Genomic DNA, 14,353 nt, shown 5'->3' on the forward strand with positions numbered 1-14,353 from the left:
GTGCCGGAAGATCACCAGACTCAGGTTCTTGCAAACAGCAAGAGGCAATAAGTTCCATAAATATGAGTCCTCAACAGTACCCTGCTGCTACTGCTAACTAAGTTGTTTTTCTTCTTTTCTATAGGCCTATAGGCTCCAGCCAAGATAAGTTTCCCATTGTGCTACATTCTAAATGAACAAGGTAGACAAGAATGGGGAAAAAGAAAGTATTATCCCTAATTTATGGATGGGGAACTGACCCATAGAGATTAAAGGCCCGTGGCCACAACGAAATTGTGTGGTGGAACCAAGGAACTGAACCTAAATCTCTTATACAATGCTACCATGCTGATGGACAGAGCACCTAGAGAGATTTATTTTTGGAACTGACAGCTGTTCTCAAACAAGATTACAGGACCCAGAGGGACCATATTGGTGGCTGGGTGGTGAGGAAAGTGCCTAAGTGTCTTTCGTAAATGGGAATTAGATACTTAGCTGTCATTTGTGCATTTGAAAATCTCCCTTTCTGAAGCCCCACTCCATTCCAAAATGATATTACATCAAATCCAAAATGAAATCAAATTTTCCTAAGGTTAGGTGCTTCTAAGATTCCCTTCCTAAAGACCTATCTCTCCCAAACAGTAGCATTCATTTTATTCACTAGTGTAGGCTTATGAGCTATATATAGTGTTTTAGAATGTACTGACTGAACTCTGCAGCAGTAAGAATGGAACTCTTTCTATTACTGCCATCTTGTGGGTCTCCTAATACAATTAAATGCAGTGATTTAAAAATAAAAGATTCTGATCTAAAAATCACCTTATCAGGAGCATAAGAAGAATGCAGATATTTCACAAAGCTCTCTCTCCCCTTTTCCCCCGACACACATATTTTAAACAGCCATTTCCAGCATGGAGAAGACCAATTATCCATTCCTATATCCTCCCTATATCAATGGGCCCCCAAAACACAACTGGCCAGTAACATCTTTCTGTAACAGGCCTGCACAACTCATAAAGTGGCGAGGGTCACATTGCTCCAAAGAAAACAGCTGAGGGCCGAAACCTCCCGGCCCCGCAGAAACACCCTGACCCAGGGCCGCCCAGCCCTGCGGAAACAAACCCTCCTTCCCCAGTGCTGCCCTACCAAAACAGCTGTTGCCCAAAAAGGAAGTTGGGGGATGGGGAGGTAATACTTTATTTTAAATCAGCCAGGGGCTCCCAGCTGAAGAGGTGGCTGGTAGCCCTCAGGGTCAAATTAAAGGGCCCGGGGCTCCAGCGGCTGGGGGAACCTGGCAGGGCCTGCTCTAGGTTTTTTGCTGCCCCAAGCAAAAACAAAATTTGGCTGCCCCCGGTCCCAGCCCTGGCCTCCCCTCTGTATCCCCCTGCTGCCCCAGTCCTGGGCTCTCCCCCCACCCACCCACACATACCCCCTGCCGCCCCAGCGCTGGGCTTCTCCCTTTCCTCCCCACCAGTGCCCTCCCTGCACCCCGCTGTTGCCCCAGCCCTGGGCTCCCCCCAGCCAGTGCCCCCCCCCACACCTCCTGCCGCCCCAGCCCTGGGTCACTGGTAACGCTCCCAGGGTGGGTCATTCAGCAGGAATTTTGGATGTGCACAGAACACAGACAGGATTTGTTCCCATATGGTTACAGAGCTGCAGTAAAGTGGAACAATTTTCAGCTTGTGTGATTGGATGCATATTATAAGACTGTCCTCCATAAATGAGGAAAAGTTGAGGTGCCTTTATTATTCTTTTGTTCCACTCTTTCCTTCTATAGGGAATTTGCCAATGCAATATCACTGTCTTCCTTTTAAACAAACAAAAAGGCAGTGGCTGTTGAAAATAGCAATTCCAGTCCTAATAAGCATTTTTTGCTCAATTTTATCCTACTTTTTCTACAGCAAGTTGCAGTGGCTCAGTATATTTAATTTGGGAGAGATGAAGTAACAGCTGCCCAAACTGAGCTTGAGCACTCCTGAATTTTGAGGTGTTCAAATCTGGAAGGCAGGTGCTGTGGGGATGTGGGGAGCTGTGGGCTCCGCGGGGAGCATGGCAGCAACGTGTCTGGAGCTGCCTGGAGCCAGACACGCTGGTCTGAGTGGCACGGTAAGGGGGCTGGGGGTTGGGGAAGGGATAGGGGGTTCTGGAGGCCAGTCAAGGGACAGGGAGCAGGGGGGGTTGGATGGGGCAGAGGTTCAGGGGGGCATTCAGGGGACAGGCAGCAGTTGGATAGGCATGGGAGTCCCAGGGGTTTATCAGGGGACAGGTAGGGGGTGGGGTCCTGGGGGGAAGTTGGGGAGGTCTCAGGAGGGGGCAGTTGGGGACAAGGAGAAGGAAGGCTTAAATAGGGGCTGGGGTCCCAAGGGGCAGTTAGGGGCAGGGGTCAATCGGGGGACAAGGAGCAGCTGCATTTAGATGGGGGTGGGGTCCTGGGAGAGGGGTATCAGGGGACAAGGACCAGCAGTGCTTAGATAGGGGGTAGGGGTCCTGGGGGGCAGTTGGGACAGGGGTCCAGGGAGGGGGCAATCAGCGACTGCGGACAGGATTCAAAGGGCTCTGGGGTGCCCACAGCCGTGGGGAGCTCTGAGCCCTTTAAATCACAGCCGCGCCCAGGATTCAAAGGGCTCTGGGCTACCAGTCGCTGTGGGGAGCCCTGAGCCCTTTAAATCCCAGGTGGCCCCGCCGCCGGAGCCACAGCCGGGATTCAAAGGGCTCTGGTGTGCCCAAAGCCGCTGGCAGCCCTGAGCCCTTTAAATCCAGCCGCAGCTGGGAATCTCTGCGGGCAGCCCAGAGCCCTTTGACTCTCAACTGCTGCTGGGATTTAAAGGGCTCTGGGCTCCCCGTGGCTGCCGGCAGCCCAGAGCTCTTTGATTCCCTGCTGCGGCTGGGATTTAAAGGGCTCTGGGCTCCCCGCTGCTGCGAGCAGCACAGAGCCCTTTGATTCCCTGCCACTGTCGGGATTCAAAGGGCTCTGGGCTGCCCGCAGAGCGCTGTGTGCGGGGGATTTAGAATCCCCGCCGCAGGCCGCACAGTGAGGTTCCAGGGGCCGCATGTTGTGCAGGCCTGTTCTATAACATAAGAGAGTGTCTCTTCACCAGTCCTGTCTGGCAATTGCTTTATGCCCTGAGGAAGAAGGATTAACATTTTATAACTTTCTAACCTGTGTAGAATATCAGATATTCTACACAGAGATTCTGTGTTTATTCAGTTAAGTGAATAATCCTTTATGAATCTCACTAAACTGTTTGCTTCAATATCTTATCCCTCTTTCCATAACCTTATCCTTTCTCTCCATAACCACTGAAGTTGCATAATCCACAGGAGTTGTTTCAGCCTTAGGGTATGTCTACACTGATGTGCATTCCTGAGTGCTGGATTATATTTATGCAGGCATGAACCAGGCAAATCTGCCCCGAGAGTCCACATTTGCTGTGCTGGACATTGTACAACAGTATGTACCTGAATTCATACTGCTGCTCTAGATACAGGAGTTTAGCACTACCATGTCAGGGTTCATATCCCAAGGTTCTTTGTGACATACAGAGGCACTTTAAGAACTAATGTGTGGTGTGTTGTTGGACTGGAATATAGTATTTTCCTGGACCCCTGCACAGAAAACAATTTTCCCCACTTTCACATGTGTGCCGATGGCACTTCCAGATTATGTGGCCCCTGACCTCTATCCTTGCAGAACTGGATGGAAGTCATGGATTCATTGAATGAGCTGGTCCTACTCTTGCTCCTTATTGCAAGAGAAATGTTTATGCAGTGAGATAGGCACTCACTAAGACACTGGATAGCCTTTTGACAGCATTTTCTGACTCACTGAAGACAACAGGCCATGAGGAATGAGGGCAGTTGATTTATGGCAGGCTGGACAGATCTGATGAAAGCTGCTATTGCTACGGAATACCCTTTGGTTTATTGTCACTTCTGGTATAGGAGAACTCACATGGTGTGGTTTGATCACATCGTTTTGCAGACTTGGGACAATGCAGCAGTGGCTCCAGGTCTTCATGAGGAAACAGACCTTCATAGAGCTGTGTGAGGAGCTTGCACCAACCGTCCAGCATCAGAACACTCAATTGAGGGAGTCATAATAATACAAAAGTTTGTCACTATTGCCCTATCCAGACAGCTACACTATCCTGAACAGCTACAGGTCTCTAGCAAATCACTTTGGAGCTGGAAACTTAACTGTTGGGTTCATGGTAGTTGACATTTGTGAAGCCATTATCACTGTCTTTTACCTCTGGTGATTGGCATAAGAAACATGCCTGAAATAATAGCTAGTTTTCAGAGGATGAGTCTCCCATTCTGTGCTGGGACCATAAATGGCACTGGTGCTCATAGTTCACCCACCAGAAGGGGCAAATTAGTATGAGGACTGCAGAGGATAATATTCCACTGTTATGCAAGACTTGGTGGACCACAGAGACAAGTTGTTCAACACCAGCATGGAAAGTATAGGAAACATTTGTGGCATTAGGCTGAAGAGATCTGGCTTGTACCTGAAGGAGAAAGCAGGGACCTTAGTCCCCAGAAATGTTATGAATGGGGTATCTGTGCCAACTATTATTTTGGGGGTCCTGCATATGCACACATGCTTTGGCTAATGAAACTGTACCCCAATGTCAGTGGCCCTGGAAGAAAGGAATTCAATTTCAAGTTCAGCAGCCGCAGCATTTGGTAGGCTCAAGGCTCGTTGGAGTTTCTTACAAATCCGTCTGGGTGCCAGACAGAAGATGACATCTCACTTGTGCAGCTGTTGTGGGCCACCTTTCAGTAAAACTAATGTAACCTTGCATGATGTTACATGTCAGCCTAGGTACAGACCACAAGTTCTGTTTGTGTGTTTTGAGTTTATGGCTGAGGGGTTGCTGTGTTTGTGCTTATGACATTGCACACCTGTATAAAACCCATTGTTACAGGTTTTATTAAGGTTGAGGCTGGAGGGGACTGTGATTAATTGGGTTTCCACTAGGGCAGTCAAGTGATTAAAAAAATTAATCGCGATTAACCTCACTGCTAAATAATAACTGGATACCATTTATTTGAATATTTTTGAATGTTTTCCACATTTTCAAATATATTGATTTCAATTACAACACAGAATACAAAGTGTACAGTGCTCACTTTATTTTTATTTTTGATTACAAGTAATTTGAACTATATAAAAACAAAAGAAATAGTATTTTTCAATACACCTAATACAAGTACTGCAGTGCAATCTCTTTATCGTGAAAGTTGAATGTACAAATGTAGAATTATATAAAAAACTTGTATTCAAAAATAAAACAGTGTAAAATTTTAGAGCCTGCAAGTCCAATCCTACTTCTTGTTCAGCCAATAGCTCAGACAAACAAGCTTGTTTACATTTGCAGAAGATAATGCTGCCTGCTTCTTGTTTACAATGTCACGTGAAAGTGAGAACAGGCATTCACGTGGCACTGTGTAGCGGTGTGGCATCTTGCCTTGAAGGGCGTAAAACAGCCAGGAAGAAGACTGTGGCAGGGAAAAGCCAAGCTGATTGGGGAAGTGGCTGCAGCTGGGGCCATGCCCCAAACTGAGCAACAGGGCCTTATAAGTAGGCCAAGGAAGCCAGAAGCAGCAGTCTCCCTCTGCCTGTAGAGGGAGGAGGGCCTGGCTGCAGGGAGCTAGAGATAGGGTACCTGAGTGGAGCAGGGCTGGGGAAAGGCAGAGGAGCTGGGGAGCTCCAGCCTTGAAAGCCCCAGGCTGTGGCCTAGCATAAGGCCAACAGATACTGGGCAGGGGTGCCTGGGGGGTGAGGGCAACTGGAGCAATTTGCCCCAGGCCCTGCAGGGGCCCCCATGAGACTATAGTATTTTATAGTATTGCAAGTTTTTTTTTTATGGAAGGGGCCCCCAAAATTGCCTTGCCCCAGGCCCCCTGAATCCTCTGGGTGGCCCTTGTACTGGGGGTTGCAGAGGGCACCCTGGGGTAGGCAAAGGCAGCAGGTCCAAACTCAACCTTGCCAGTGATGAGTAGGTTGATGCTGCAGTCTGTCCCAGGGTGCGGGGGCTAGATGATGACTGGCAGTAGCCTCATATTGAGGTGAGGTGGAGATAGTGGGTGGGGGTTTCCTGGGGAGAGGAGACCCTGAGAAAAAGAGGTTACTGCTTGGGGGCAGCACCCCAGCTAACAGGGCACTGGGTCCACGGAGGGACACGGGGCCAGAGGACAGGTGGATCACCAGCCTGCAGAGGGTGCTCTGGAACTGGAATGAGCTAATTCCTAGAAGTCACCAGCAGAAGATGTTGTAGGGGTGAGTCTGCACATCAACACACTGTTGTAGCCGGTGTTGCAAAGTATTTACAGGCCAGATGCGCTAAAGATTCATATGTCCCTTCGTGCTTCAACCAGCATTCCAAGGGACATGCATCCATGCTGATGATGGGTTCTGATCTATAACAATCCAAAGCAGTGTGGACCGATGCATGTTCATTTTCATTATCTTCATCAGATGCCACCAGAAGAAGGTTGATTTTCCTTTTTGGTGGTTCAGGTTCTGTAGTTTCTGCATTGGAATGTTGCTCTTTTAAGACTTCTGAAAGCATGCTCCACACCTTGTACCTCTCAAATTTTGGATGTCACTTCAGATTCTTAAACCTTGAGTTGAGTGCTTTAGCTATCTTTAGAAATCTCATATTGGTCCCTTCTTTGCATTTTGTCACATCTCCAGTGAAAGTGTTGTTAAAATGAACTACATGTGCTAGGTCATCATTTGAGACTGCTATAACATGAAATATGTGGCAGAATGCAGGTAAAACGGAAGAGGGGACATACAGTTCTCCCCCAAGGAGTTCAGTCACAAAATTTAATTAACACATCCTTTTGTTTTTTATTTTTATTTTTTTCAGTGAGCGTCCTTAGCATCAAATCATGTCCTCTGGAATAGTGGCAAAGCATGAAGGGGTATACGAATGTTTAGCGTGTCTGGCATGTAAATACCTTGCAATGCTGGCTACAGAAGTGCCACAGTTTATGCCTGTTCTCACTTTCAGGTGACATTGTAAATAAGAAGTGGGTAGTATTATCTCCTGTAAATGTAAACAAACATGTTTGTCTTAGTGACTGGCTAAACAAAAAGACTGAGTGGACTTGTAGGCTCTAAAGTTTTACATTGTTTTGTTTTTGAGTGCAGTTATGTAATAAAAAAAAATCTACATTTGTAAGTTGTACTTTCATGATAGAGATTGCACTACAGTATTTGTATGAGGTGAATTGAAATACTATTATCATTTTTACAGTGCAAATATTTGTAATAAAAATATAAAGTGAGCATTGTACACTTTATATTCTGTGTTGTAATTAACATCAATATTTTGAAAATGTAGAAAAAATCCAAAATATTTAATAAATTTCAATTGGTATTCTATTGTTTAACAGTGCAATTAAAAGTGCAATTTGTCCGAGACCAATGCAGGTTCGAGTAAGTATTTGATAGAGGAAAATCAAAACATGCCAGATTGAAATTTCAAACCACGTGGCTGTTTATTAACGGGGATAAGTTACAACTTGGGCCAGGGAAGGGTAATTTATCAACTAGAAATACTATAAAAAAAAAAACACCACACACACACACACACAACTTAAAACAGTCTATTTACAGCCAACAAGAAACTAAACGATCTATGATCAACTACTCACTAAAACCCAGAGCAGATACACAAAACTAAGTAAACTGTCCGCGCATTAACCAAATAGTGTAAAATACACCAGCCAACCACAGTAGCAATTAATACAACAATTTGGCTCTCGTATGCACAACTTTGCACCAAGTAAGAAAAGGGGAAAAAAGGGAAGAGGCTAAGCAACAGAGTATTTACAGAAATTAAAATGCAATAGCACACTCCAAGCGCAGCTGACCAGCAGTACAGACACCGAGAGCATGATGAATTGATGGGAAATAATCCAAAAAACAAAACAAAATGACACAACATGAGTCGGCAAAATCCGGAGGAGACCCTGGCTGAAAGGGTGATCAGGCCTTTCAGCTAACGTGCAGATACTCCTGCTGTTTTTGGCACGAGACATAGTTTTATTTGAAGACTCTTACTCGTGTCGGCGTCTGGTCCCTAGCTCCTTTGCCTTCCAGGTTCTGAGCTGGTGCCCTCTATGTAAACAGGATCTGCACCCGGCACACTACTTTTTTGCACACGACACCCTAATCTTTTGCACATGGCACTAACTTGACCCACAATTGACCAGACAGAAGGTTTGAGAATAGGCACATGGCACCAATGTGACCCCTTGACCGACAATTGGCCATACAGATGCCATGTTTGAGCATAGATTTAGGGTTATGACACAATTAATCACAATTAATTTTTGAGTTAATTGCATGAGTTAACTGCGATTAATCGACAGCCCAAATAATTTTTATTTTTGATGCAGAATTCCCCCAGGGGTAGAAAGTGTAAAGGAATAAAACAGAGTTGTGGTATCGTCATGCACTTTATGTCCTGGACATCCTCACTCCTTGCATTTATAGCACCTATCCCATTGACAATGATGTTTTTTGAGGTACTTGACTGTGACTTATGTTTTCCACTTCATGTCATTGTATGGTCTGGAAAATTTTGCAGGGATCATTGTGACAATGTTTTAAATCTATGTGAAAAAGTGCTGTAATATCATAATTGTTGGATAAAAATCAAGGCTGGAGGAAAGTTTTAGGAATATTTGCTGTACTTAAGCAAATTTTTACCTTTTCATAGAAGCAGTTTCCTCCACTTACTAAAGAAATTGCAGAGTTTTAATTTTTGAAATTTCTTTTACACTTTTTACAACTGAAAAAACACATGCACATAGAAAATCCTAGCAGTCACAAAATGGCTGCATCTGTCCTTGTAGCAACCTCACCCCACCCTGTAAACACAATCCAGGATACCTGATAAGAGGGGTTCCAGGCACTTGTGAATTGTCAGGCACTAAACAGTAGAAACTAGGGCTGTCAATTAATCACAATTAATTCACTCGATTAACTAAAAAAAAAATCGCAATTAATCACAGTTTTTATTGCACTGTTAAACAATAGAATACCAATTGAAATTTATTAAATATTTTGGATGTTTTTCTACATATAGTATTCTGTGTTGTAATTGAAATCAAAGTGTATATTTTTACCAATATTTGCACTGTAAAAATTATGACGGTTTGTTGTGAGCAAGACACGAGAAGTCATTCTTCTGCGCTGGTTAGGCCTCAATTGGAGTATTGTGTCCAGTTCTGGGCACCGCATTTCAAGAAAGATGTGGAGAAATTGGAGAGGGTCCAGAGAAGAGCAACAAGAATGATTAAAGGTCTTGAGAACATGAACATGACCTATGAAGGAAGGCTGAAAGAATTGGGTTTGTTTAGTTTGGCAGAGAGAGAGCAGTTTTCAAGTATCTAAAAGGGTGCCATAAGAAAGAGGGAGAAATCTTGTTCACTTTAGCCTCTAAGAATAGAACAAGAAGCAATGGGCTTAAACTGCAGCAAGGAGGTTTAGGTTGGACATTAGGAAAAAGTTCCTAACTGTCAGGGTAGTTAACACTGGAATAAATTGCCTAGGGAGGTTGTGGAATCGCCATCTCGGAAGATATTTAAGAGTAGGTTAGATAAATGTCAGGGATGGTCTAGACAGTATTTGGTCCTGCTATGAGGACAGGGGACTGGACTCGATGACCTCTCGAGGTCCTCTCCAGTCCTGGAATCTATAAGAAATAGTATCTTTCATTTCACCTCATACAAGTACCCTACTGCAATCTCTTTATCATGAAAGTGCAACTTACAAATGTAAACTTTTTGTTACATAACTGCACTCAAAAACAAAACAATGTAAAACTTTTAAAAATTCTTAAACCCAAGGTTTAAAAATCTGAAGTGCCTTCCAAAATCTGAGCGGGACGAGGTGTAGCGCATGCTTTCAAAAGTCTTGAAAGAGCAACTCTTGGATACAGAACCTGAACCACCAAAAAAGAAAAATCAACTTTCTGCTGATGGCATCTGACTTGGATGATGGAAATGAACATGCATCTGTCTGCATATCTTTGGATAGTTATTGAATAGAACCCATCATCAGCATGGACACATGTCCTCTGGAATGGTGGTTGAAGCATGAAGGGACATATGAATCTTTAGCACATCTGGCACATAAATATCTTGCAATGTTGGCTACAACAGGGCCATCGCAAATGCCTGTTCTTGTTTACACTGTCACCTGAAAGTGAGAAGTGGGCAGCATTGTCTCCTGCAAATGTAAACAAAACTTGTTTGTCTGAGCGATTGACTGAACAAGAAGTGGGACTAAGTGGACTTGTAGGCTCTAAAGTTTGATATTTTAGTTTTGAATGCAGTTTTTTTGTGTGCATAATTCTACATTTGTAAGTTCAACTTTCATGATAAAGAAATTGCACTACAGTACTTGCATTGTGAATTGAAAAATACTATATTTTTACAGTTCAAATATTTATAATAAAAATTTGAGCATTGTACACTTTGTATTCTGTGTTGAAATTGAAATCAATATATTTGAAAATGTGGAAAAACCCCAAAATATTTAAAATAAATGGTATTCCATTGTTTAACAGAGTGATTAATTATGATATTTTTAATTGCTTGACAGCCCTAAAATTATGCATACAATATTTAAAAAATCTGCATATTTTGTCAAAATAATACAACATAATTATGCCAGTTTACATTTATTTTGGTCACTGATTTAAAAATACCTGAAAGCAAATATGTCTAACAATACAGACAACAAAAAAAATAAGGAAATGTTTTTTGACAAATAGATTCCTTACTAGGAATATTAATACAGAACTTTGAGTAATTCATTTAACTACAGTACAGAAACATATTTCCCACATCCTTTAGAAGGCATGCAAAGGCTTGGGGAGTCAGTGCTAACAGAATAGCTGATGGAGATGGAAGTAGGTGCTGGGAAGAAACCTAGGAGTTGACGTGGAGGGTTGTTGGGTGTTGGTAGAAGAACTATGGGAAAAGGTATGGTGTGTGTGTGGGTGGGGGGGGGGTTGTGGGGGTAAAGGGGAGGATTGTTAGGAAGTTGGGGAGCCTCCCCCATGCAGAGCCTGACTGACCCCTGGCCTCTTGCATTCAGTCAAGCACGTCTGCCCCTGTCCCCATGTGTCCCTGCACTCTCCCTCCCCCGTGTTCCCATGTGGCCCTGCACCCCTACTCTCATTCAGCCCTGGCTCAGTGTTGTGACCCCACTAGCTTCTGTGTCTCTGCCCCAGTCTCTCCCCCCATTACCTCTTCTGACCTCCAATCTGTGACCCCACAGCAGCCCCTTGTATCCTGCTCTACCAGTTCCTTCCCCCCTCCCATGCCACCTAACCTGGCCCTGCAGGCAGGGCACTGTGAGGACGGCAGCCTCTGCCCCTTCCCTCTTCATGGCTGGCTGCTTCAGCCTGTCAACCAGCTGCTCTCTTTTCTGGCACCACATCAGCCCCAGGGGGGGGAAAAGGTGTAATTGCAGCATGACCCCTCTCACCGCTTCCATTCGCCTCCCTGTCAGAATCAGTTATTGTGTGGTGAGGGGCGGGGACATTAATTCTGTGCTTGCACAGTGACGCAGAATCCCCCAAGGAGTAACTTTCACCACATTTCATCCCTTAAAAGATAAGATTGTACACAACAGTTTGGTGTTCATTAGTAAAATAAGGTTACTGGAAAAATTAAATAATGCATTAATCGGCCTTACTTCAGTGATTTATAATGAAGGGTAATTGAACAGCTTTTTAAATGTATACAGTGTTATAGCCATGTTGGTCCCAGGATATTAGAGAGACAAGGAGAGTGAGGTAATATCTTTTATTGGACCACCTTCTGTTGGTGAGAGAAACAAGCTTTCGAGCTTACACAGAGCTCTTCTTCAGGGCTGGGAAGCTTACTCAGAGTGTTACAGCTAAATACAAGATGGAACAGATTGTTTAGCTTACCTTTTAACACATTTCAAGGTGAAATTGATCATTTACATGAAATGGACCAGTCATAAAGAGGAAATGTTTGAGGGGAGAGGAAATCTTTCCTGAACCCCCTTCTCTGGTCTTTGAACACCTCCCCACACCAGTCACTCTATATCTGACCTATACAGTATCAGTCTTCATTCTCAAAGGAAAGCTGCATGATGCTTTCAAAAGACAACCCTGGGGGCTTAGATTCATAATTTTGCTAGACACTGAAGAACATGGACTGACTCGAGATACTGAATTTGTGTCTTAGTACAACAATCTATAACCCATTAATAAGTCCCCCAGAGCTCTTCCCTATGGCTGACAAGGTAATAATGGGCCACTTCACCTGGAATGGTCCCTTGAGATGTGTTCACTACTTATGCTAAACAATCTGTTCCACTTTGTATTTAGTTGTGACACTCTGAGACCAGGCTACACTATAAACTTACATCAGTACAACTACGTCGCTCAGGGGTCTGAAAAATCCACACCCTTGAGCAATGCAGTTATACTGACCTAATCCCCGGTGTAGACAGTGCTCCCACTGAGATAGCTACTGTCTGTTCTGGAAGTAGCCACTCCTTCACCACATCCACAGTGCTAAGTGAGCTGGTATGGGGCTGAGCCACAGCTCATCTGGGCACGTATCTGCTCATCCGAGCACCTGTTCATACCTCCTCAGTTGAGCTAGCTAGCTCAGCATCTACTGCCCTGAGACAGGTGCTTCAGGGGTTTCTGGGTGAACAATAGTGTGGTTTGGACACAACTGGCCATATGCAGAGTCAGCGGTGTAGACACCCCTAGAGTAGCGGAGTATCTGCCACACAGGTTCTAAGAGAGGGGGGGAAATTCCAAGGTGACTTATAGGCCCTCTGGTGGTGGTGGAACTAACTGGTTTGGGGGATTTCTCTTTCACCTCTAATCAACATGCAGGGTGGGTCCTGCTCCAATATTTAACTCCATCCTTTCCTTTTGAAATACTGTACATCACAGTAGTTATCTCTGGCCAGATAGCCCCTTCTCTTCTACATGGCTGACAGACACAGCTGTCACATAAAGAAAAGAAATAGGTTTGCTGCACAACCCATTTTATAAACCATCTCTTCCGGTCTGTCTGCCAGTCAACGAGCTGGAGTCCATTTTGGTGTACCCACTGGATTTCACTGTATCCTGTGATATTCTCATGAACCCAAATGGTCTGGCATTTGATCTAGGACACTTTGTGTGTCCACTCCTGGCAAAATGGCAATATTAGGCTGATACATATGTCTCTCAAAGAAAAATAAACGTCTTCCATTAAAAGGGCTTGTTTGTTCACATAAATATATGAACTCTTAGTAATTGAGCCAAATTTTGAAAAGGGCATAAATGATTTAGGAGCACAAGACCCAGAGTCGTACATGACTTAAGCACTTTTGAAATTTATATGCTTTACCCATTGTTTGATATGTATTTGGAGTTGTCTGAGGCATTTCCATCTAGATACAGTCAAAAGTCAGAAAACTGTCATTCACATTTTATATTCCATGTATATGATAAAACTGCTGTGTACTTAAGTATATACTTATCTTACAGTACATACCAAAATCAAAGGCAAAAAAATTGTGGCTTTGTCAGTATATAAAAATCTCCTAGTTAATCATAAAAGATCAAGCAGACTCAGCACCTTAGGTGGCATCTTAATTCATTTATTTTCATTGAACATTTCACAATGGGCCAAATCTTGCAGTCCTTATTAAGGCAAGGGAGTTTGTTTGATTAAAGACTGCAGGGCTTGGCTCATAGTATAAAAACAATTTGGGTGTATTTTAATTTTATTTTCTGCAATGTCTTTGCCAAATGGTGATTATTTTCCCAGGCTTGTTGATTTTTTATATTTTTTCTTCCTTCCTTAAACTTTTGCAGATCTATTTCACAACCCTCTGTCACAAGATCCAGGGTACCGTCTTTATGTGACATACTTCCTTCCCTCAGTACAGCTCCTCGACAGGAAGAGTAAGGACTGCTTTCCTCTTTTCACAGTGAACTGACAGTCACTTAAGACTCTAGCCCATTTAGAAAAGTAGATGAATTCTTCCTGTGGCTGTTCTCCTTCTCTCCTCCTTCTCCTTCTTGCTTATATACCAAAACGTATAATGAATGTAATCCAATTAATGGTGAGATTTTGCATGCAGGTAGAGTTTGTGTGAACTAAACAATTCTCTGTTTGATATCAGACCTTTCATGTTGAAACTGACTAAAAGATTTGGCTTCTTTGCTATTTAAAATGTGTGCGTCTACAGTCTGAGATCTCATTTGTCTTACATAAAATTCTATGGAACAAATTTAAGAGAGGTTAATGTCAGTGTTCAGAAATATGAACCTACCTTCATGTGTGCAAATTGGATAAG

At 43.7% G+C, this 14,353-nt stretch overlaps 1 protein-coding gene across 2 annotated transcripts in view; it reads left to right on the forward strand.

Annotated features, from left to right (window-relative positions):
• Positions 1-14,347, forward strand: part of LRRC72 (leucine rich repeat containing 72) — a 39,284-nt gene extending 24,937 nt beyond the window's left edge. For both annotated transcript variants that reach the window (XM_050938762.1, XM_050938761.1), the window contains one exon: positions 13,869-14,347. In XM_050938762.1, the coding sequence (XP_050794719.1) occupies positions 13,869-13,993 (125 nt within the window). In that variant the 3' untranslated portion in view covers positions 13,994-14,347. The remainder of the gene's footprint in view (positions 1-13,868) is intronic.
• The last annotated feature ends 6 nt before the right edge of the window (positions 14,348-14,353 follow it).

Source organism: Gopherus flavomarginatus, chromosome 2, assembly GCF_025201925.1.
Source record: "Gopherus flavomarginatus isolate rGopFla2 chromosome 2, rGopFla2.mat.asm, whole genome shotgun sequence".
Classification (NCBI taxonomy): Eukaryota; Metazoa; Chordata; order Testudines; family Testudinidae; genus Gopherus; species Gopherus flavomarginatus.